The sequence below is a fragment of the Oryx dammah genome, unplaced genomic scaffold, assembly GCF_014754425.2.
Source record: "Oryx dammah isolate SB20612 unplaced genomic scaffold, SCBI_Odam_1.1 HiC_scaffold_17, whole genome shotgun sequence".
Classification (NCBI taxonomy): Eukaryota; Metazoa; Chordata; class Mammalia; order Artiodactyla; family Bovidae; genus Oryx; species Oryx dammah.
The window spans coordinates 8,902,973-8,928,453 of NW_024070201.1; the positions used below are offsets into that span (position 1 = coordinate 8,902,973).

Sequence of the window (25,481 nt, forward strand, 5' to 3'; positions counted from 1 at the left end):
TTCATGTTTTCTGTGTGGCATTGTTTTGGAATTATCATTGTGAGTAAATGAGCCCCTGGGATAGAATAAACCAAGGAGTGGTCTTGTATGAAAACACTGAAATAAAAATTACAAGCAAAGATGACATGAATGTGTCTAAGTACATGGTTGTATCACATGTATAAGGTTTATCTTTAATCTGAGCTGTGTGGCCAGATGTAGGCTATGTATTTCAATTTTTTGATCTCAAAATTAGAATTTATGAGACTACACAGCCTGACCTTAGTGTTGTTCAGGTGGTTCAATATCACATGCAAACTTTATAAACATTAGGGAAATATTTCTTTTATTTTGTTAAGAAATCTGGCTCTAAAGTCAGATAAAACAAGACTTGAATTTCAGTTTCATTTCTTGTTAACTATGTCAAGTAAATAACCTCCTTCAATTTCCTACTGTTCAATATGTTTAAATGTGGATAACCTAACGTGATTTTTGTTTGTGATTGAATATGAGTATATGCAAAAAGCTTACCCCAGTATCTGGCACATATTAATCAATGTCTTAGCTATTATTATTAGCCTTGTCATTAAATACTATTAATGTTCATGTGAATAAATATAAATACTAAATAAATGTCTAACATTTAAAGTAAATTTATAAATTGGTAAGTATACTTAATTTCATTTTTATGAGCAAATATAGCATCATTTTTTTTCCAATCTCTGAAAGTGGATGAATCAACAAAGATAAAAAAAAAATATTTAGAGAACATTTAAAAAATAACTTTCAGAAAAAATTCTAAAATTCAAAATTCACAAAATTAAATGAATAAAATCAGTACCACAGAATATTCTATACAGGAAAACATGTAATCCTATTCATCTTTTTTAAGAGTGTTTTTAAAAAGTCAAAGCCCATGAATTGATAACTTATTCAGTTATTGTGTTCTTATAATGGAATTTAAAAAATAGTAATTATAAGTCAAGCTTTCTAGATCTACTTACACATTGGTGCTCTGAGACTCAGAAATTTTGTTTAATAAAAATGCTAGTTCCATTCCAGCAATTATATTATTTATTTTGTGAACTTAATGAATGTTTCTGAAATTCCATGAATTCTAATTAAAATGTCTGTTACAGCTGTAATTCCTTAGGTAGATGATTTACTGTGTTTATGAAAACAGAATTGATATTAATGACCTCATTTGCTGTTCTTTGCTGACACTTTATGGACATATTGTTGGTTATTTTGCTGTGACAGATAAGATTCTTTTAAAATGCTATTTACTTTCCTGTAAACTACTTAGGGAAGGTGATTCTTTAAACTCGTGGTGGATTCATGTCAATGTATGGCAAAACCAATACAGAATTGTAAAGTAAAATAAAAAATAAATAAATTTTTTAAAAAAGTAAAAAAAAAAAAAAAACTCATCTACAAAGTAGGAGTTGGTAGGTAAGTACTTTTTTTTTTCTTATGGTGGGCTGCAAAACAAGATTTTTCAAAAACTGAGTGAAAAAAGTAAACTACTATTTCTATATATTTTGACATGAATAACAGCAATGGCACCGGGTAGACATCTTACGTGTTGATGACTGAACTAGAGTGACATTTGCACACATATTCTCAAAAAACTCAAATGCATATGTATACCCATGGCTGATTCATGTTGATGTATGGCTGAAACCAACACAATATTGTAAAGCAATTCTTCTCCAATTAAAAACAAATAAATGAAAGAAAAACTTAAGAGCAAGATCTGTTGCTTAGGTTCACAAATTCTATCACTATATTCCTGACTATGTTTGAAACTCAATGATAGCCTCATTGAAATAAGTGGGAATCTTTTGTGTTACCAAGATCAGTAGAGAGATGTTGGTAGAATTCTAGAACCATGTTTAGAAAGGAAAGTCAGAATTTTCTTCTGTCTGCAATAAGGGACATATCTAAATTTACACTAAAAAGGGCAACTTTACATAGTACTCTGTGCTACCATTAGTTTGTCTCAGACATATATTAAAATACAAAATATATTAACAACATCATACAAAATAATATATAAACATATTAGTAACTTTAAAATGAAATCAGTACCTGTGTTGATATTAATATTAATTTTATCCCTTATGGCAGAAAGCAAAGAAGAACTAAAGAGCCTCTTGATGAAAGTGAAAAGGAGAATGAAAAAGTTGGTTTAAAACTCAACATTCAGAAAACTAAGATCATGGCATTCAGTCCCATCACTTCATGGCAAATAGATGTGGAAACAATGGAAACAGTGTCAGACTTTACTTTCTTGGGCTCCAAAATCACTGCAGATGGTGACTGCAGCCATGAAATTAAAAGACTCTTGCTCCTTGAAAGAAAAATTAAGACCAACCTAGACAGAATATTAAAAAGCAGAGACATTTATTTTGCCAGCAAAGGTCTGTCTAGTCAAAGCTGTGGTTTTTCCAGTAGTGATGTAAGAGTTGGACTATAAAGAAAGCTGAGCACCAAAGAATTGATGCTTCTGAACTGTGATGTTGGAGAAGACTCTTGAGAGTTCCTCGGACTGCAAGGAGGAAGGTCCAACCAGTCCATCTTAAAGGAAATCAGTCCTGAATATTCATTGGAAAGACTGATGCTGTGAAATTCCTACATTTTGGCCACCTGATGTGAAGAACTGATTCATTTGAAAAGACCCTGATGCTGGGAAAGATTGAAGGTGGGAGGAGAAGGGTTTGACAGAGGATGAGATGGTTGGATGGCATCACTGGCTAGATGGGCATGAGTTTTTGTAAGCTCCCAGAGTTGGTAAGAACAGGGAAGCCTGGCATACTGCAGTCCATGGGGTCCCAAAGAGTCAGACATGAAGGCGGGACTGAACTGAACTATCTCTTAATATCCTTATAGGTATTAATATACACTTCAAGGGCTTCCCAGATGACTCCACGGTGGAGAATTCATCTGCCAGTGTAGGAGCCACAGGAGATGCAGGTTCGATACCTGGGCTGGGAAGATCCCCTGAAGGAGGAGATGGTAACCCACTCTAGTGTTCTTGCATGGGAAATTCCATGGGCAGCGGTGCCTGGTGGGTTACAGTCCATGGGGTCACAGAAGAGTTGGACACGACTTAGTGATTCAACCACAACAACTAAGGAAGTAAAGATGATTGTCAAAAGTAGTGGCCATGCAATATAATAAAAAACAAACATTAATATAATAAGGAACACATGAGAGAGAAGGTAAGAGAGAGAGAGGTGATTGAACAATAGCCCATCAGTCAGAGAGAATATCACAAGTAAAGATATGATATCATGAGCAAGAATAATATGCTTTGAGCACTGTATATAGTTTAGTATAGCCTTAGATTTAGAAAGACAACTGGAAAACCAGGCAGAGTCTAAACAACAAATGAACTTGTAGGCCAATAAAAAAGAATGGATTAGTTCCGTTCTAGAATGGATGGTAAGACTTACAATGTTTTATGAAGAAGCATAGGTTTTTCAGATTAGTGTTTCCTGAGTAGGAGGAAAAGTGAAGAAGAAGAATAGCAAGTTTTGTCTAAAGACAACAATGTCAACATTAAAACAGACACATAGATCAATGGAACACAACAGGGAGCCTAAAAATAAACCCACACATATATGGTCAATTTGTTTATGACAAAGGAGTCAGAATATGCAATGGATAAAGGATAGTATCTTCAATAAGTAGTGTTGGGAAAACTGGAAAGCTATTTGCAAAAAAAAATGAAACTAGACTACACAAAAAATAACTCAAGATGGATAAAAACTTGAATAGGACTTGATCCTATTAAAAATACTAAAATAAAATGTAGGGACTAAGCCCCCTGACATCCATTTTGACTATGAATTTTTTAATTTGAAGTGCATGTGTGTATGCTAAGTTGCTTCAGTCATGTCCAACTCTATATGCCCTTATGAACTGCAGCTTGCCAGGCTCCTCTGTCCATGGGATTATCCAGGCAAGAATACTGGAGTGGGTTGCTATGCCATCCTCCAGGAGATCTTCCCAACCAAGGGATTGGACCTGTGTCTCATGTCTACCTGCATTGGCAGGCAGGTTCTTTAACACTAGCACCACCTGGGAAGACCTTTTTAATCCGATGTTAAAAGCAAAATCAACAAAAGCAAACATAAAGAGTGACAGAACAATAAACTAAAAAAAAAAAAAAAAAGGCTTCTATTCAGCAAAGGAAATAATAAAGTGAAAAGTAATCTACTGAATAGGGGAAAAATTTGCAAATCATATATCTGATAATGAGTTAATATTCAAAATATACACAAACTCATGCAACTCAGTAACAAAATAAACACAAACAATCCAACTGGAAATGGACAGATTTGAATATACATTTTTTCAAAGACATACATATGGATCACAGAGACATAAAAAGATGCTCAACATCACTAATAATTGGGGAAACCTGCTAGACTGATTATTATCAAAAAGATAAGAACTAACAAGTAGTGCCCAGGATGTGGTGAAAAGGAAACTCAAGTGGCATGATGGTGGGAATGTAAATTGGTGTAGTCACTATGGAAAATACTGCGAATTTCCCTAAATTAATAGCAATAAAACTATCATATGATCCAGCAATTCTACTTTTAGTATTGGAGAAAATGGAAACACTAACTCAAAAGGATATCTGCTATGTTCACTGCAGCATTATTTACAATATTCAAGATTTGGAAACCACCTACATGCCAATTAATGGAACAATGAATAAAGAAAATGTGATATATATAATGGAGTATTGTTCAACCATAAAAATTAATGAAGTCTTGTCTTTTGTGACATCATGGATAGATCTTGAGGGCACTGTGTTAAATGAGATAAGACAAATACCTTATGCTACTTACACGTGGAATTTTAAATAAAGCAATAATGATAACTGAGCTCATAGATAACAGAGAATGTATTGGTGGTTGCCACAGGCAAAAGGTGAGGGGTGGATGAAGGAATTCAAAAGGTAAAAACTTCCAGTCATAAAAAAAGTAAGTCATGGGCATGTAATTTACAGCATGGTGGCTACATTTAGTAATACTGTATTGACTACTTTAATGTTGCTAAAAGCAAATGTTCTCATCACACCAAAAAAGACTTTGCAACTACATAAGGTGACAGACGTTAACTAGATTTATTGTGGTAACCAACAAATATAAAATATACACGAATTTTAAATTATGTTGTACATATGAAACCTTGTCAATTGTACCTTGAATTAAAAAATAAAATAAATTTTAAAAATCATTTAAAAGAAAGACAATGTTGGGTGGCCAAAAGGTTCACTTGGATTTTCCTGTAAGATGTTATGGAAATTCTTGAATGAACTTTTTGGCAAACCCAAAGTAAACACATACATGCCCACAGAGACAGACTTAATGGCTTATGAGGTGACTACCACGACCCAACAAACTCCATGCTTGGCCCTTAAGCCCCACAGAATATATAGGACGTAACCTCGCCATAGAGAAGTCATCGTCATCCCACTTTAGTCTAAACCTAGACTGTAAGTCCAGTAAACATGACCCAGAGGTACAGTCTTGTCAAATTTACAGACTAGGTTAAATGGTTAACGTGGGAGGATATCCTAAAGAAAGTTGTAGAGTATGCTTATCATATTTCAATTTGAGCATCCAACACAGACTTATACAGCATAATTTACAGTTGAAAAAGTGTCTATTGCAATAAGTTGAAAAGTGTATAGCAGACTTTTGGACTCAGAGGGAGAGGGAGAGGGAGAGATGATTTGGGAGAATGGCATTGAAACATGTATAATATCATGTAAGAATCGAATTGCCAGTCTATGTCCGATGCAGGATACGGCACACTTGGGGCTGGTACACGGGGATGACCCAGAGAGATGTTGTGAGGAGGGGGGTGGGAGGGGGGTTCATGTTTGGGAACACATGTACACCCGTGGCAGATTCATGTCAATGTATGGCAAAACCAATACAGAACTGTAAAGTAAAATAATAAATAAATAAATTAATTAATTAAAAAAAATTTAAAAAATCTTTTGTTTCAGATACACAGATAAGCCTATAGGATTTAGGAGAAATCCAAATGAACTCCCATAATTTTCTCAAAATACTAATACTAAATTTTGACTAAAAACAGACACAAAGCACAAAGACACAGAAACATTGCAGAAAGGACACAGACACTAGGAACACAAACTCACAGGTGCAGAGACCCTTCTGAGCAACACACAGCTGACTATTTTGTCTTGATTAGGGGCTATGCTTTCAGTTTCTCTTCTTTTGGGAATTTTGGAAATGGGAAAACATCAGTTAAACCTAACTACTATGTGATTCTTCCACTGAGTGTTACAAAGTTATGGCAGCAAAAAAAATAATTTCTACTTCTCTTGAGATAATAGTTGTGTTTTATTGAAAAAGAACAAATTTTAGTGGATGTGGAATGAGAATTAGTGTTGAAAGAATTTTAAAAAACAAAGAAATATTCACAGGATATTATTGCTCCCTGGCTGGTTTTAGAGTCCTTAAAGTTTGCAGGTCAAAATTTGAGAGCATATACTGTATTGGTGTTTTTCTTTCTGGCTTACTTCACTCTGTATAATAGGCTCCAGTTTCATCCACCTCATTAGAACTGATTCAAATGTATTCTTTTTAATGGCTGAGTAATACTCCATTGTGTATATGTACCACAGCTTTCTTATCCATTCATCTGCTGATGGACATCTAGGTTGTTTCCATGTCCTGGCTAATTAGGTAAGAAACGAATCACCAGTCTATGTTCAATACAGGATACAGGATGCTTGAAGCTGGTGCATGGGGATGATCCAGAGAGATGATATGGGGTGAGAGGTGGAAGGGGGGGTTCAGGATTGGGAACTCATGTACATCCGTGGCTGATTCATGTCAATGTATGGCAAAACCAATACAGTATTGTAAAGCAAAATAAAGTGAAAATAAAAATTAAAAAAAAAGCCAAACTCAAAAAAAAAAATTGAGAGCATAAACTCTAATATTATTCTAGCTCCACATATTCTTTATAACACTGAGTATCTTCTGCATGACAGGTTTCCCTGGAAGAAGATGAAAATTAAGAGGAAATCTATATTTTACTTAGAAGGGAGAAATTCATTTCACAAATTAGACTCTATTTTGTATTTTCACCATCTTCCTCAACACTGAGTCCCTTCTTTCTGCTCCCCAATACTGCTGTTTCACTGTCATGTCATATCAACAAAACTTTGTTAAACATCCTCATTACTGTTACAGTCAAAATAATAATCCATGAGTTTGTGTGACTCCATGGACTGTAGCCCACAAGGGTCCTCTGTCAGTGGGATTCTCCAGGCAAGAATACTGGAGTGGGTTGCCATGCCCTCCTCCAGGGGATCTTCCCGACACAGGGACCGAACCCACATGTCTTACTTCTGCTGCACTGGCAGGTGGGTTCTTCACCACTAACACCACCTGGGAAGCCCTCATAATATCTTATACTTAACTCCCTTCAATCTTGATTTGTCTCAATCTTTGCTAAAATTGATTTTTAAAAGTTTCAAAATTCAAAGTTCTTTTTTGATGTGACATTTCCCACCTTAAAATTGTGAATGTCAGTTATATTTTACTCTATTTTATTGCTTTCTGCTGCTCTTCTCAAATGATCTTTTTCTTGTCTTCTTCACTAACTCCTTTCTATATTCACTCATCTTTCTATCAGAGAAATCTGTATATTCCTAAAGGTTAACTCTTAGTCGTCTTTTCTTCCTAATATGATTTCTCTTGATGAACCATCCCAATGGCTTCTCCTTGTATTCTGTAGATAGTCTCTGTCTGCCTTTTTTGAGCATCAATCAGTATTTTATTTTAGTTTATTTTTTAATTTTTATTGAGGTATATTGATTTACAATGTTCCATTAGCTTCAGCTGCACAGCAAAATGAATCATATATATATATATATCCACTCCTTTTTAGAATATTTTTCCCATACAGACCACTAATAGAGTAATGAGTTGAGTTCTCTGTGCCAATCTTCCAATTTACCACTGCCCCATTACCCCTTGGTAAATCAAACAGTAATTTTAAATATTGGGCATTTTCTTCTAAAATTCAGACTAAACCAACTCATCTGAAAACATTTATTCTCCCAGAAACTTGCTTCTCTTATCTGTGAGATTTTATTATGTAAGAGCACAATGAACAGTTTAATTGAATTGTTCAAAACTCAGAATCTTTTTATATATCATTCTAACTCTTTCATATTTTTTAAAGGTCCACCCCCTTCTGTTCAGTAATTAGCAAATTCTTATTTATTTTGAAGCCCCCTATAGATGCCTATTATATCCAATACATCCAGGCCTTCAAGTTATTTTTATCTAGATTATCAAAATTACCTCTTAATTTGAATTTTCCTATAGATATCTGGTAGACAGAGGGCCTGAAAAACTATGGATAGAGGTTCATAACATTGTAGAGGAGGCAGTGATCAAGACCATCCCTAAGATAAAGAAATGCAAAAGGGCAAAATGGTTGTCTGAGGAGGCCTTACAAATGCCTGAGAAAAGAAAAGATGCAAAAGGCAAAGGAGAAAAGGACATATATGCTCATTTGAATGAAGAGTTCCAAAGAATAGCAAGGAGAGATAAGAAAGCCTTCCTCACTGATCAATGCAAGAAATAGAGGAAACAATAGAATGGGAAAGAATAGAGATCTCTTCAAGAAAATTAGAGATACCAAGGGAACATTTCATGGTAAAAGGGGTACAATAAAGGTCAGAAATTGTATGGACCTAAAAGAAGCAGAAGATATTAAGAAGAGGTGGCAAGAATATACAGAAGAACTGTAAAAAAAAAAAAAAAAAGATCTTCATGACCCAAATAAAACTACACAAAAAAGATCTTCATGATCCAGATAACCACAATGGTGTGATCGTTCACATACAGCCAGATGTCATGGAGTGTGAAGTTAAGTGGGCCTTAGGAAGCATCACTACTAACAGAGCTAGTGGAGGTGATGGAGTTTCAGTTAAGTTATTTCACATCCTAAAAGATGATGCTGTTTAAGTCTTGCACTCAATATGTCAGCAAATTTGGAAAACTCAGCAGTGGCCTCAGGACTGGAAAAGGTCAGTTTTCATTCCAATCCCAAATAAAGGCAGTGCCAAAGAATGGTCAAACTACCACATAACTGCAGTCATCTCGCACACTAGCAAAGTAATGTTCAAAATTCTCCAAGCTAGGCTTCAACAGCACATGAACCGTGAACTTCCAGGTGTTCAAGCTAGATTTAGAAAAGGCAGAGGAACCAAAGATCAAATTGCCAACATCTTCTGGATAATCAAAAAAGCAGGAGAGTTCCCAAAAATCATCTACTGCTACTTTATTGACTACTCTAAACCTTTGACTGTGTGGATCACAACAAACTGTGGAATGTTCTCAAAGAGATGGCACTACCAGACCATTTTATCTGCCTCCTGAGAAATCTGTATGCAGGTCAAGAAGCAATAGTTAAAACTGGACATGGAACAGACTGGTTCCAAATCAGGAGAGGAGTAGGTCAAAGCTATATATTGTCACCTTGTTTATTTAACTTATATGCAGAATACATCATGTGAAATGTTGGGCTAGAGGAAGCACAAGGTGGATTCAAGATCGCCAGGAGAAATACCAATAACTTCAGATATGCAGATGACATCACCCATACAGCAGAAAGCAAAGAAGACCCAAAGAGCCTCTTGATGAAAATGAAAGAGGGAAGTGAAAAAGCTGGCTTAAAACTAAACAGTCAGAAAACTAAGATAATGAAATCTGGTCCCACTCCAGTACTCTTGCCTGGAAAATCCCATGGACGGGGGAGCCTGGTAGGCTGCAGTCCATGGGGTTGCGAACAGTCAGACATGACTGAGCGACTTCACTTTCACTTTTCACTTTCATGCATTGGAGAAGGAAATGGCAAGCCACTCCAGTGTTCTTGCCTGGAGAATCCCCGGGATGGGGGAACCTGGTGGGCTGCCATCTATGGGGTCACACAGAGTCAGACACGACTGAAGTGACTTAGCAGCTTAGCAGCACTTCATGACAAATAGATGGGGAAACAGTGAGAGAGTTTTATTTTGGGGGGCTCCAAAATCACTGCAGGTGGTGAATGCAGCCATGAAGTTAAAAGATACTTGCTCCTTGGAACAAAAGTTATGACCAAATTAGACAGCATATAAAAAAGCAGAGACATTACTTTGGAAACAAAAGTCCATCAAGTCAAAGCTATGGTTTTTCCAGTAGTCATGTATGGATGTGAGAGTTGGACTATAAATAAAGCTGAGCACTGAAGAATTGATGGTTTTGAACTGTGGGTTGGAGAAGACTCTTGAGAGTCCCTTGGACTGCAAGGAGATCCAACCAGTCCATCCTAAAGGAAATCAGTCCTGAATATTCATTGGAAGGACTGATTCTGAAGCTGAAGCTCCTACACTTTGGTCAGAACTGACTCATTTGAAAAGACTCTGATGCTGGGAAAGATTGAAGGCGGGAGGAGGACAAACTCTGTTTAATTATGGTAAACCATCAGGGATTTATGCAGCAACAACATGGTCATAATTTTCTTTTACATCATTTTGGAAAACAAAGCAGAGAGATTTAGTGAAGTTGGAGTAGAGTGGAGATGAGAAATGTTAAGGAGTAGAAGTGGGCAGCAGTTCCAAGCAGGCAATTGTTCTGGTAAGTCAAGAGGAGATAACTCATTAGAGGCTCCCTGATTTCCAGAAAAATGCCCAAGAGAGAGTAGAAGTTGAGTAAATGGTCTATGGATAAAACAGCTACAGATATGCAAAACAAAAATGTATGGTTATGTACTATATAGGGGAGAACAATGTAGATTATATGTATAAATTTTGAAGTTAGATCTGAATTGAAGCTTGAAAGAAAGTGAAGTCGCTTAGCCATGTCCTACTCTTCATGACCCAATGGGCTTTAGCCCACCAGGCTCCTCTGTCCATGAGTTTTTCCAGGCAAGAATATGAGTGGGTTGCCATCTCCTTCTCCAGGGGATCTTCCCAACCCAGCGATCAAACCCAGATCTCCTGCATTATAAGCAGATGCTTTTACCATCTGAACCACCAGGGAAGTCTCCTAGCTGTGTGATTTTGGAAAAATAACAACACTCCTGAGCTTCACTTCTTTACCTGTATAAATTAGGTCAAAGATGGAACTCCTCTCATAAGGTTGATATGTGAATTAAAGAGGGTGATCATGCATTAAATTTGTTTAACAGCTTTGAAGTGTTCAACAGCTATTGCTCCTTATTTTTGAGTTAAATTTACGTATATACATATAGACAGACATATACATTTAATGTCTATACATGTACACATCTTTGCATCTGTATCTCTATTTGTCTATCCATCCATCTATTCTTATACATGAAGAGTAGGAATGTGTGAAAATGGCAATCAAGTTATAAGAACTCTAGCCTGGGTAATACATATTCACTTGGACTTGTCCCTCAAGAAAAGATTTTTAGAGAACAAAATTAATTTAGAAAGGACTCATGTCTACCTCTTTATTTATATATTTTTTATATATTAGTATCTTTCAATTCATCAGAATTATATACTGTCCTTACATGGAACTGCTATTTTCTTAAGTAAACAGTATACTAATAGTGAGATTCAAAATTTCATTGTAATTTTATGCCTCAAAATTTTTTGTGCTGGAGAAAGGTCTCAAGACATTCTGCTAAGGATCAGGGAATGAAGAATTAGGGAATAGCATTAAGGGTCAGAGGATTTATATGCTCTCTCATCCTAGTCTTTCTGCTTTACTTCATATAATGTGAGGAACGAATTGCCTTTCTGAATTTCTAAAAACTAAATCAGAGTACTGAGATTACTGATGGAGCACTTGTACCACAGGTCAAGCCATTTCACTGCATCTCTCACAATACAGCCAGAGTTATTCATGATTTGCATAAATAATGAAAGATGTGTTTCTATGAACTTTAATAAACACAACCCTTACAAATTTTTAAGTGAAATGACCAACCTAGATAACGTATTGAAAAGCAGAGATATTACTCTGCCAACAAAGGTCCATCTAGTCAAGGCTATGGTTTTTCCAGTGGTCATGGATGGATGTTAGAGTTGTACTGTGAAGAAAGCTGAACGCAGAATTGATGCTTTTGAACTGTGGTGTTGGAGAAGTCTCTTGAGAGTCCCTTGGTCTGCAAGGAGATCCAACCAGTCCATTCTAAAGGAGATCAGCCCTGGGTGTTCTTTGGAAGGAGTGATGCTAAAGCTGAAACTCCAATACTTTGGCCACCTCATATTAGAGTTGACTCATTGGAAAAGACCCTGATGCTGGGAGGGATTGGGGGCAGGAGGAGAAGGGGATGACAGAGGATGAGATGGCTGGATGGCATCATTGACTCGATGGACATGAGTTTGGGTGAACTCCGGGAGTTGGTGATGGACAGGGAGGCCTGGCGTGCTTGGATTCATGGGGTCGCAAAGAGTCGGACACGACTGGGCGATTGAACTGAACTGAACTGAAGAATTAAGAATTGAGGACAGTAGACCAGATTTCGACTATGATTCACTTATGACTTTCCTTTAAGATAAGAGGAAGTATTTTTCATTAAAATTTTTATATGACATCAATCAAAGAAGTCATGCTATAGTTTTTCAAGGGGTAATATAGTCATAGGTACCATATCTAGTATCATTATTTTAAAGGAAAACTTAAAACATATTCTTTGAGTAATGATTTTATAAAAGTTTTGCTTTGCTTATAGAAGACAATTACAAACTAATATTAATTTATTAAAATTAGATAACTTTATAACTAGTAAAATCATCCATGCCAGGGTGACTCATCTAGATTAATATTCAAATAATTTAATACATTTGTTATGAACAAATCTTATAGACTAATGGGATAAGCTTAATACATACTGCAGAGTTAGCAATTATTCAAATAATTTCATTAGATATCAAATGCTAATAATGTGATTTTAAAGTCTAAGGTGAGTTTCACTTTAGCAGAAAAAATTAAGAAAAAGCTATAGAAGTAATTTTTCAGTTTTACATGAAAATGAAAGGTTAAATAACTTAAATACAAAGTTTATAAAAATAATATAATCTCTCAAAGAGCTAAGGAGGTTATTTTAATCAACTGCTTCCAGGAAAACTAATGGAATATTCTAGATGTAAATCATCTTAAATGCCCTGAAAAGCAATATGTTCGAATTTAGATATGAACTATCAATTTACCGGATGACATATAAAGATATTTTTGAAGCAAAAGACAGCATGAGATTTTATTCTTGATTCATTTTATGTTTGACTTGCTGTTATGAGTTATTTCTAAAAATCCAAACTTTGGAGAGACTGTTATGAGCCTGAGATTTCTGAAGGATGTTTGAGAAGTGTGCAGAATCACATTATCAATTCAAAATTCTCATCAGCATGGTAATAAGCTAATAGAGTGACAAAGTTTTATATGGTGTATTCTTGCTTGTCAGTGAAGAAAAATCACTGTACTAGGTGAGGAAATTATATTCATGATGAACATAAACTACAGGAATAAAATATACTTTGTCAAAAAAATTTTATTGATAACCAGAAACAATTATCACTAGCAATAATACTCCAAGTTTGTGTTTATTTATGTCTTTCTTTCTGAACTTAAAAATCAGTTCATGGACATGACTTCTCCACCTCATTAATTTTTACTATAACCTTATGAGATACATATTTATTAATGCTAAAGTACATTATTAACATTAACAAAGCTGAGCCATGTTTATAAATAAATATTCATTTGGGGAGTACTTAATTTCTAGACTGTTAGACATTTAAGGGTTGGTTAAAAGGAAAAACAGCTGCTGAAATTCATTAGCAGCTCAAATCAAAATTAAAAAATAAAAGATTTATAAATGAATGAAGTGAAGAGCTTCATGATTAAATTCTAGTTACATTTTAAAAATTGGTTTGGTTTTATGTCAAGCTAATTAAACTTCCTATTGAGCTGATGCAGAGATGTTAAAATCTCTACATAAAGCGTCAAATGAGAAATTTCTATGAGAATTAAATGTCAACAAAAAAAATCATTTCTTCTCTTAAGGAACTTGGGGGAAATTAGAATCCTTTAAATGTTTCTATTTTTCCTTTTTCTCTGACTACTGGAAGTCTCAAGGAAATATTCACGTCATGACCACAATAATTATAAGACCTATGGCTTATACTATCTTGACCTCTTGTGATGAAATGTATTTGTTCTGTATTTACTAATTTACATATTTATCTTTTATGGTGCATGATTTCATACAACAAGTCAAATAAATCACATTTGGGTTGAGGTTGAGATTACTATATTAGCAAAATAAAATAATTGCTGTATTAATATGTACTTGTTGATTCATGAGTGACAAGTGAATAGGAAAAAAACTGAAAAGAAACAAAATTTGTTTTACAATTAATTTTTCCACACATAGATATACTTTTTAATCATTGCTACATTGATAGTAAAAGTGTCAATACCCATTTCATTATTATCAGCCTTCCAAAAGCCAAGATCTATGAAGATATTTTCAGCTTTTGATAACACCCACACTCATCTTTGTCCTATCTCAAGATTATTTAGAAAATGTAGCTTTCAAGGTCCTAACTATAGAGTGTTTAATAAATTTTTAAAATTAAGAGAAAAAGGCATATTAAAAGAGAAAATATAAGAAAAAAATTACATAACATAATTACTATAAATCCTCAAATTCTAGATCTAGAAGGAGACTGAATTTTCCCTAAATTCTCAAATTTCCATAAGGAAAATCAAACAAGAGACATTATCTAATTTAAACAATGAGAATAAATGCAGGATGATTATATACTTATTTCTATGTTGATATTTATTTTTGTTAAACACATTGATATTGGTATATTGATTATGAAATGATTTTGATGAAGGAAATATATAAAGATTTTTGAGATATTATAATATAATTACACTTTGAGAGGTGAATTTAAAATCAAAATTAGTATGTCATAAAGCAAATACAATACATATTTATATTAGGAAAAGACTGAGAATTATCAGAGTTAAATAAGAGGTTGCAGCTGTAAAATGCATTTACATTTAACACTGTAATGAAACATATGTTGGTATGAGAATGAAATAAATTAACATATTTTAAAACATTTAGAACATTGTCTGCCACAGAAATAAGTATCCATTAAATATAATTATTTATATAAACTTGAGAACTTAAAAACGGTTTTGGTTTTATAAGTCTTTCTTTACTAAACTGATTTGGTGATAATATCACCCTCCTCAGCATCAGAACTTATTTGGATAAATTTTATACACACCTCTAACATCTAGATTTTAGTCTCTATAAAAAACATGCATTACAGTCAATGCAAAGTAACTGAATATGTACTTGAGGAGTAGTCACAAGATCAAAATGTTATTGGAGGAAAGCTAAAATATTTTTAAATATATTTCTGATTAATAAGAGGAAAAGAAGCTAATATTAAAGGACTTCCATTAGTCAAAATGTGACAAAGGAGATACATATATATATATATATATATATGAATAAGCTAACTCTGAAAATCTTATTTAGTATGATGTATATGTGTATATTTTATTTAATATGATGTATATGTGTAGGCAGCCCCTGGGTGGCTCAGACAGTAAAGGGTCTGTCTACAATGTGGGAGACCTGGTTCGATCCCTGTGTTGGGAAAATACCCTGGAGAAGGAAATGGCTACCCACTCCAGTATTCTTGCCTGGAGAAACTCATGGACACAGGAGCCTGACAGTTTACAGTCCATGGTGTTGTAAAGAGTAGGACATGACTGAGCAACTTCACTTTCACTTCACTTTCATATATTATATAATGTATATAATTTTCATGCAAAAGGAAGATAATTCTAATAGGATATGATTAATGGGATTTTAACATATGAATAGTTAAGCACATATTTAAACACATTAATTTATATAATATAGATTTGGACATTTTTCTATGAATATAATTAGGGGAGACACATTTAATGTTTATTTAACATTGTCCAATTAAATCTTACAATCACATTATTTTAGTCAGTCAGTTCAGTCATTCAGTCATGTCCAGCTCTTGGTTGACCCCATGGACTGCAGCAAGCCATGCTTCCCTGGTCATAGCTTTTCTTTCATGGAGCAAGCGTCTTTTAATTTCATGGCTGCAGCCACCATCTGCAGTGATTTTGGGGCCCCCAAAATAAAGTCTGTCACTGTTTCCATTGTTTCCCCATCAACTTGAATGAAGTGATGGGACCAGATGTCATGATCATCATTTTTTGAATGTTGAATATTAAGCCAACTTTTCATTCTCTTCTTTTACTTTCATCAAGAGGCTCTTTATTTCTTCTTCACTTTCTGCCATAAGGGTGGTGTCTTTTGCATATCTGAGGCTATTGATATTTCCCCTGGTTATTTTGACTCCAACTTGTGCTTCATCTAACGTGGCATTTCATATAATATACTCTGCATAGAAGTTAAAAAAGCAGGGTGACAATACACAGCCTTGACATAATCCCTTCCCCATTTTTACCACTCTGCTGTTCCATGTCCAGTTCTAACTTCTGTTTCTTAACCTGCATACAGATTTCTCAAGAGGCAGGTTAGGTGGTCTGATATTCCCATGTCTTTAAGAATTTTTCACAATTTATTATGATCCACACAGTCAAAGACTTCGGCATAGTCAATAAAGCAGAAGTAGATTTTTTTTTTCTGGAATTCTCTTGCTTTTCCGATGATCCAACGGATGTTGGCAATCTGATCTCTGGTTCCTCTACCTTTTCTAAACCCAGCTTGAACATCTGGAAGTTCTCTGTTCACATACTGTTGAAATCAAGTTTGCAGGATTTTGAGCATTACTTTGCTAGCCTGTGAGGTGAATACAATTGCACGGTACTTTGAACATTCTTTGGCAGCCTTTCTCTGGGATTGGAATGAAAACTGACCTTTCCCAGTCCTGTGGCCACACCTGATTTTTCCAAAATTGCTAGCATATTGCATGCAGCACTTTCACAGCATCATTGTTTAGGATTTGAAATAGTTAAGCTGGAATTCCATCACCTCCACTAGCTACTCATAGTAATGCTTCCTAAGGCCCACTTGACTTCATACTCCAGGATGTCTAGCTCTAGGTGAGTGACCACACCATCATGGTTATATGGGTCATGAAGATATTTTCTGTATCTTAATATTTTCTGCTTCTGTTAGGTCCATACCATTTCTGTCGTTTATTGTGCCCATCTTTGCATGAAATGTTCCTTTGGTATCTCTAATTTTCTTGAAGAGATCTCTAGTATTTCCCATTCTATTGTTTTCCCTCTATTTCTTTGCATTGTTCACTTAGGAAGGCTTTCTTATCTCTCCTTTCTAGTCTTTGGAACTCTGCATTCAGATGAGTATATCTTTCCTTTTCTCCTTTGCCTTTCACATCTCTTCTATTCTCAGCTATTTGTAAGGCCTCCTCAGACAACCATTTTGCCTTTTTATTTATCTTGGGGATGGTTTTGATCATCACCTCCTGTACAATGTCACGAACTTCCATCCATAGTTCTTCAGGCACTCTATCAGATTTAATCTGTTGAATCTATCTGTCACTTCCACTGTATAATTGTAAGGGATTTGATTTAGATTATACCTGAATGGTCTAGTGGTTTTTCCTATTTTCTTCAATTTATGTCTGAATTTTGCAACATGGAGTTGATGATCTGAGTCACAGTCAGCTCCTGGTCTTGTTTTTGCTGACTGTAGAGAGCTTATCCATCTTCGACTGTAAAGAATATAATCAATCTGATTTCAGTAATGACAACCTGGTGATGTCCATGTGTAGAGTCTTCTCTTGTGTTGTTGGTAGAGGATGTTTGGTATGGCCAGTGCATTTTCTTGGCAAAACTCCATTAGCCTTTACCCTGCTTCATTTTGTACTCTGAGGCCAAATTTCCTGTTACTCCAAGTATCTTGACTTCCTACTTTTGCCTTCCAGTCTTCTATGATGAAAATGACATCTTTTTTTTTTTTGGTGTTTGTTATTTTATTCATGTATATCATATTTCAAAAGGTGAAAACGTATGCAAAAGCTGTATTTAAAGTATTATTTATATAACAAAAATAATGTTTAAATTATAAAAGGGGCCAAGAGTCAACAGTCTTACTTTGAAAGGAGCAACCAAAATTCAATTGGTTGATAACACAGAATCTACCCTGGATTGGGTAATATGATTCTCCATTCTATTTGATTTTAGAACATCACAATTGTACTACACAATGTAGAAAACCATAGTTGATAAAATAATTGTGTAGTACATAATTAAATTAAGGCATAAAGATTAAGGCTTTTATACCTTAAATTTATACCAATTACAATTAAATCATTGTAAACCAAGTTTGTATGTTTGTAATCATTTTGATAATTTGTAATTTTGTCTTATTATATGACATTTAAAACATCTAACAGATTTGTGTTAGATTTAAATATTTAATTTAATTTAATGGTTTTAACAATTATCTAAACTTCATAATATATGTTTTGAAATATTAGTTATATAATAATACATATTTCAATTTTTTCATAAATAGTAGATGATGATATCAAGAATTAATATCAGCTCTAAAATGTGTGCAAAGTATCAGAGTTCCTCTAGTTACTAAAGTTCTTAAGCCCTAAAGGACATTAAGCATTCTATCAACAACAGAAGGTGAACTCATCTCTCTCTCTGAGGCTGGTCATAAAAAATCATGATGCAAAGGGAATTTGACACCAAATTTTTAATCGTGGAAATGGCAAACCACTCCAGTGTTCTTGCCTGGAGAATCCCAGGGACAGGGGAGCCTGGTGGGCTGCCATCTATGGGGTCACACATAGTCGGACATGACTGAAGTGACTTAGCAGTAGCAGTTACATTTGTACCCTCTCTCTTCTTTAAGAAGTCCCATTTTTCATTCTCTGTGGCATCCTACCTCATTTCCTCTCCTTAATCATAAAACTATTCTGACTATTAGAATCCCATCACACCCCTGTTCATACCTAGGTATTGATTCAGTTCAGTTGCTCAGTCCTGTCTGACTCTTTGCTACCCCATGGACTGCAGCATGCCAGGCTGCCCTGTCCATCACCAACACCCCAAGCTTACTCAAACTCATGACCATTGAGTTGGTGATACCTTCCAACCATCTCATTCTCTATTGTCCCCTTCTTCTCTTGACTTCAATCTTTCCTAGCATTAGGGTCTTTTCAAATGAGTCAGCTTTTTGCTTCAGGTGGCCAAAGTATTGGAGTTTCAGCTTCAGCATCAGTCCTTTCAGTGAATACTCAGGACTGATTTCCTTTAGGATGGACTGGTTGGATCTCCTTGCAGTCCAAGAGACTCTAAAGAGTCTTCTCCAACACCTCTGTTCAAAACCATCAATTCTCCAGGGCTCAGCTTTTTTTTATAGTCCATTTCTCACATCCATACATGACTACTGGTAGAACCATAGCTTTGACTAGATGAACCTTTGTCAGAAAAATAATGTCTCTGCTTTTTAATGCTCTGTCTAGGTTGGTCATAGCTTTTCTTCCAAGGAGCAAGTGTCTTTTATTTCATGGCTCATTCACCATATACAGTGATTTTGGAGCCCCCAGCAAAATAAAGTTTCTCACTGTTTCCATTGTTTCCCCATCTATTTGCCATGAAATATGTGACTGGATGCCATGATCTTAGGTTTTTGACTATTGAGTTTTAAGCTAGTATACTAGTACTCTGTATATATACCCAGGTATACTAGACACCCATGTATACTAGACACCAATGTATGCTGCTGCTGCTGAGTCATTTCAGTTTTGTCCAACTCTGTGTGATCCCATAGACGGCAGCCCACCAGGCTCCCCCGTCCCTGGGATTCTCCACGCAAGAACACTGGGTTGCCATTTCCTTCTCCAATGCATGAAAGTGAAAAGTGAAAGTGAAGTCTCTCAGTCTTATTAGACTCTTAGCGACCCCATGGACTGCAGCCTACCAGGTTCCTCTGTCCATGGGATTTTCCAGGCAAGAGTACCAGAGTGGGTTTCCATTGCCTTCTCCAGACACCAGTGTATACTAGACAGCAAAGTGAATCTTTGTTCTATCTTCTTTATTACCTGTACTTACATTTTCCCCCAAAGATATCCTGGCCAAAAGATAGAAGAAAGCCTAAAAGACTTAATTTTTATACTATCAACAGAGACATAACAGAATCGAGATGGGGAGCAATTTTGAGCCAATATGTAAGTGACTGACTGCTTCAACCAGGCATTTAAGGGTTCTTTTGGAGAAGGAAATGGCAACCCACTCCAGTGTTGCCATTGGAGATCCCAGGGAGGGGGAAGCCTGGTGGGCTGCCGTCTATGGGGTTGCACAAGTGTCAGACATGACTGAAGTGACTTAGCAGCAGCAGCAGCATGTATATGTATAGCCTCCAAAACACAGCAGCAAGTCAGGTGGAACAGGGATAGTGAGAGGCAGAGTAACAAGACACTACCAATGATTGCATATTTTATCCATATGTTTAAGTTATTAATAAAAATAAAGCAAATATTGTAAATTAAGTTCAGGACAACTTGATGCTGAGTAGGTAAGATAGGTAAGTGGGCAGGTAGAAGGTAGGTAGGTAGGCAGGTAGGCAGATTGAGAGAAAGCTTTCCTTGCCTAGTCTTAAACTGTATATGCTGGTGCCAACTTATGCACTCTGCATGGGGTGGAGTATTTGATAGCAGTGGCTTGTTTTTTTCTAAATATCTTAGGAAGGTACAGTCAAATAGACACCTAGAGTCTTCCAGCAAATAGATTTCTGGTCTGAATAATGTAGAAAACATTGCATATTTTGCATCACTGCTGATTTAAGATTAAAAGAGGCGACTGAGAATTGGTATACTTGTGTCAGACAATATAAACCAAATAAAAAGTTATAAGCCACTGATATTATTACACGTTTCCTGGATTTGCTGTACCTGCCTTGAAAAGACTGCAGTATTGAACACTGTTTCCCAATCTATTTGCCATGAAGTGATGGGACCGGATGCCATGATGTTAGTTTTCTGAATGTTGAGCTTCAAGCCAACTTTTTCACTCTCCTCTTTCACTTTCATCAAGAGGCTTAGTTCTTCTTCACTTTCTGCCATAAAGGTGGTGTCATCTGCATATCTGAGGTTATTGATATTTCTCCCGGCAAACTTGATTCTAGCTTGTGCCTCCTCCAGCCCAGTGTTTCTCATGATGTACTCTGCATATAAGTTAAATAAGCAGTGTGACAATATGCAGCCTTGATGTACTCCTTTTCCTATTTGCTTCATGGCAAATAGTTGGGGAAACAATGGAAACAGTGACAGACTTTATTTTCTTGGACTCCATAATCATTGCAGATGTGACTGCAGCCTTGAAATAAAGGACACTTGCTCCTTGCAAGTAAAGCTCTGAAAACTTAAGACAGCATATTAAAAAGCAAAGACATTACTTTCCCGACAAAGGTTCGTCTGGACAAAGCTATTTTTCCAGTAGTCATATATGGATTTGAAAATTGGACCATAAAAAACTTAAGCACAGAAGAATTGATGCTTTTGAGCTGTGTTGTTGGAGAAGACACTTGAGAGTCCCTTGGACTGCAAGATCCAACCAGTCCATCCTAAAAAATCAGTCCTGAATATTCATTGGAAGGACTCCAATACTCTGGCCATGTGATGCAAAGAGCTGACTCATTTGAAAAGACCCTGATGCTGGGAAAGATTGAAGGCAGGAGAAGGAGACAACAGAGGATAAGATGGTTGGATGCATCACCGACTCAATGGATATGAGCTTGAGCAAGCACCGGGTGTTGGTGATGGACAGATAGGCCTGGTGTGGTGCAGTCCATGGAGTCACAAAGAGTAGGACATGACTGAGCAACTGAACAACAAAAAGAATACTTGTAAATCTAAATATTGAGAAATATTAGATTTCTGTGATGCACTGTGTAATATTTAAAAAAAAAAAGTAGTATAGTTAGTCTACTATCTTGGTATATTTGGTGTATGTAAAGTAGCAGTCTGAACTCTTTAGCCAATTCTACTTTAAAAGATAATGTTTTTATTTTCCTAGTACCTAGCTCGATTTTCTCCGAACTGGATCCATTATCATTTTTTTTCCTTCCCTTTGCTCCTTCACATTTCTTTAACAGGTTGTCTGGGTTCTGGGTTAATTAGACATAATATGTGAAGAAGATTACAAAGAGAAAAATCAATTATTTCATTCTTCAGGGTGCAGTTCTAACTTAAAAATCATTTTGTGATAAATTGCATAGCCATTATAGTTACATTTGAATTATTAACACAAAGATCCCTGGCCCTCCTATCTATTTCTCAGTGATTATAATCCTCAAGAATTTAAATTCAATGAGCATTACTCACTAAAAAATGGTACAAAAGTTTTTTTTCACCCAGTAATCTATCCTCAAGTTTGTGTAAGACTCATAATAAGTAAAATAATTTCAAGAGTTTCAAGAAATCTATGCATTTAGTTCATTAGATATATGATATATTTTAGAAAATCTATATAGTATAGATATATGAAAGCATACATGAGGTATATTTTTTCTGATTAAAAAAGAAACTGGGACACTTGGCAGAGAAGTTATAGTCAGAATCTGAAATAGCATTTCAGAGGTTTTTTGACTAGAAGGAGAATTTTTAGAATATTCTATCTTATGTCCAGAAGAATCTATAGCCAACAGTGACTATAATAGGCAATAGAAGAATAATATCATGTAAATAAATATTTTAAAAGCAGATAGAACCAATTAAAAACCTATTTCTTACTAGATTTCAAAAGATATTTGAATTCTAAAACTTAATCTGCTTTTATGAACTGAATTTTTAACCTCACAAACAACTATTTTTGTGAAGAGGGCACATATTTCAGGGAATTTGAAAATATGTCAGGAAGAAGCACATTGTTTGCATAGTTCTAAGCATGACTAATTTATACTATTATTTTAAAATTTGAAGTCATAAGCTCTTGCCTAAATAAACTTCAAAGCTGTATATATACGCACACACACACTATACATGTATATGTGGAAAGAGCAATATTTTACTCACAGGCAAACTGAAGTATGACTTCTCTACTAAGAATAGTTCCAAATGTGTTGGCTGCCAAACACTGATAATGACCAGAATCCTTTTCTTCACTTGGATTGCTTATAATAAAGGTCCCGTCTATTAAACTGTAGCGATAATCACTTTCCAAATCTATTTCTGTTCCATTTCGAAGCCATCTTAGGGAAAAAATTAGAAGACAAACATATAAAAATTACTTGAGACATAATACTCCCTGGATGTATCAGAATCTCACTGAAAGGAATTTTTAACAAAAGAAAAATGATTAATAGTGAATTTCTACCTGTAATTGGGAACTGGGTTGCCACGAGCTTCACAATTCAGTGCTACTTTCTTTTCATCAGAATCAGTCGGGAAAATTATATCATCTGGTTCTTGCACAAACACTGGTCCATAATCCACACTTTCTGTAAGGACCAAAAAGACACACTTTAAAATTTCTTGAAATAGCAAGACATTTTTTTCTCCACTATGTCCCTACTCAAAATTCTTGCTCTTTCCTCGTGCTGAACAGGCTTATTACCAAAGAAAGGTATAGCTGGCAAATTATATTGTTTTAGTAAATTGCAGAGATCTAAATAGATGCTTTTCTCTACTTGACCAAGACAGCTTTTAAAAAATATGATACATGAAATGAAAAAACACACATCTCAAGCATAGGTGTTGTACATTTTAAAATATATCTTTAAATTCACCAAAAGCAGAGCTAAGGAGATAGTAAATAAAAATATTAGTTTTTAAAAAACTGAAATTGTAGAAGTCTTAGAATGTTGAAAATAATATATGATAAAGTTATGAACTAATACTTTGCTACTACTTGGGTACTATAGATATGAAAATGTTGGTCCTTGTGCATTTTTCACATATTCCTTTCTTCACTTATTCAATCAAGCACTGCTGCTGCTGCTGCTGCTGCTAAGTGGATTCAGTTGTGTCTGACTCTGTGCAACCCCATAGATGGCAGCCCACCAGGCTCCCTGGTCCCTGGGATTCTCCAGGCAAGAACACTGGAGTGGGTTGCCATTTCCTTCTCCAACACATGAAAGTGAAAAGTGAAAGTGAAGTCACTCAGTCATGTCCAACTCTTAGCGCCCCCATGGACTGCAGCCTACCAGGCTCCTCTGTCCATGGGATTTTCTAGGCAAGAGTATTGGAGTGGGGTGTCATTGCCTTCTCCACAATCAAGCACTACTTAGTGCTTAATGATGATTGACAGTAGGGGGAAATGATGCAATGCAAATATTCACATTCTCAAGGAATAAATGAGACACTTCCTCCAAAAAATCAAATAATTGAAGAAAGATAGCAAAACTGTATACAACTAAATGTTTACCTGTTAGTAAAGTAAATAAGGAAATCAGAAGAGAAGAAGCAAAAAAAGGAAGGGAGGGAAAAAGAGCTGTTTAAATGCATACTATGTACCAGACACTGGAGTCTATCTCATTAATTAGTTAGCACAGAGAAAATCTATGATAAAGGTAATTTTAAACTAATGAACATTTCATGGAAAAGTAGAAATAAAATAGGCCTCAAAAGTCAACTTGAACTTAAGGAATTTTAGAATAATTCTGCTGGAGAAATGATGAGTAATATGCTAGAGGGATTATAAATCATATATAGCCCTAGTTGAGTAGAATGTACAGAGTTATATGCATACCTAGTCTCAATAGCATTCTGAAATATGAAATCAGGAAAAAGTAAAACTTTTTCTTTTTTCACTAATCATAAATTTGATTACATGATAGCCTTAGATTAGTATTTTCAACATTGGCACAAAAGACGTTTGGAGATATTCTTTGTTGGGAACGTTTTCTGTGCACTGTAAGATGATTACCATCATTCCTGGCCTCTACCCTCCAGATTCCAGCAGCACACCTCCCCAAAATGGAATAATAAAAAATGTTTGCAGACCTCATTAGATGTTTCATGGAATCAAAATAACCCTTGTTTAAAGCCACTGTCTTAGAAAATATGAAGAGCAAAGATTTTAGGAAGAAGATTTTTCCAATGTCTGTGTTAAACAGGTAGGGTATTTACGTCCTCTGTGGATAACCACAAGAAAATATCAGGAAACAATTCAAGAAAGAATAAATAGTCTCAAAAATAAAGACTTAGCAAATTATTACTGAAAAAATGTACACCTCCATATTTAGAATAACGAGTTTAGAGTAAATTGATTTGCTTTCTCGATAAGTACTCTACAGCCAGTCTCTTTTGGACAAAAAGAAACATGATATTCCAATCATCCCTCCAATACAAATTGAATATTCACAATGGCCAATACCAACAAGTATTTTCTATGAGTTCTCCTGGAAAACCTAACTGAGGTTCTTTTCCCTAAGGTATTAAAAAAAAAAATACATGAGAGCGA

The 25,481-nt window shown here is 35.3% G+C and overlaps 1 protein-coding gene across 1 annotated transcript in view; it reads right to left on the bottom strand.

Annotated features, from left to right (window-relative positions):
• Positions 1 to 25,481, bottom strand: part of CNTN5 (contactin 5) — a 650,920-nt gene that overhangs the window by 599,328 nt on the left and 26,111 nt on the right. Inside the window, exons 2-3 of the mRNA XM_040257782.1 lie at positions 23,394 to 23,517; positions 23,093 to 23,268 (exon numbers count right to left, since the gene is read on the bottom strand). Coding sequence (XP_040113716.1) covers positions 23,093 to 23,268; positions 23,394 to 23,517 — 300 coding nt within the window. The remainder of the gene's footprint in view (positions 1 to 23,092; positions 23,269 to 23,393; positions 23,518 to 25,481) is intronic.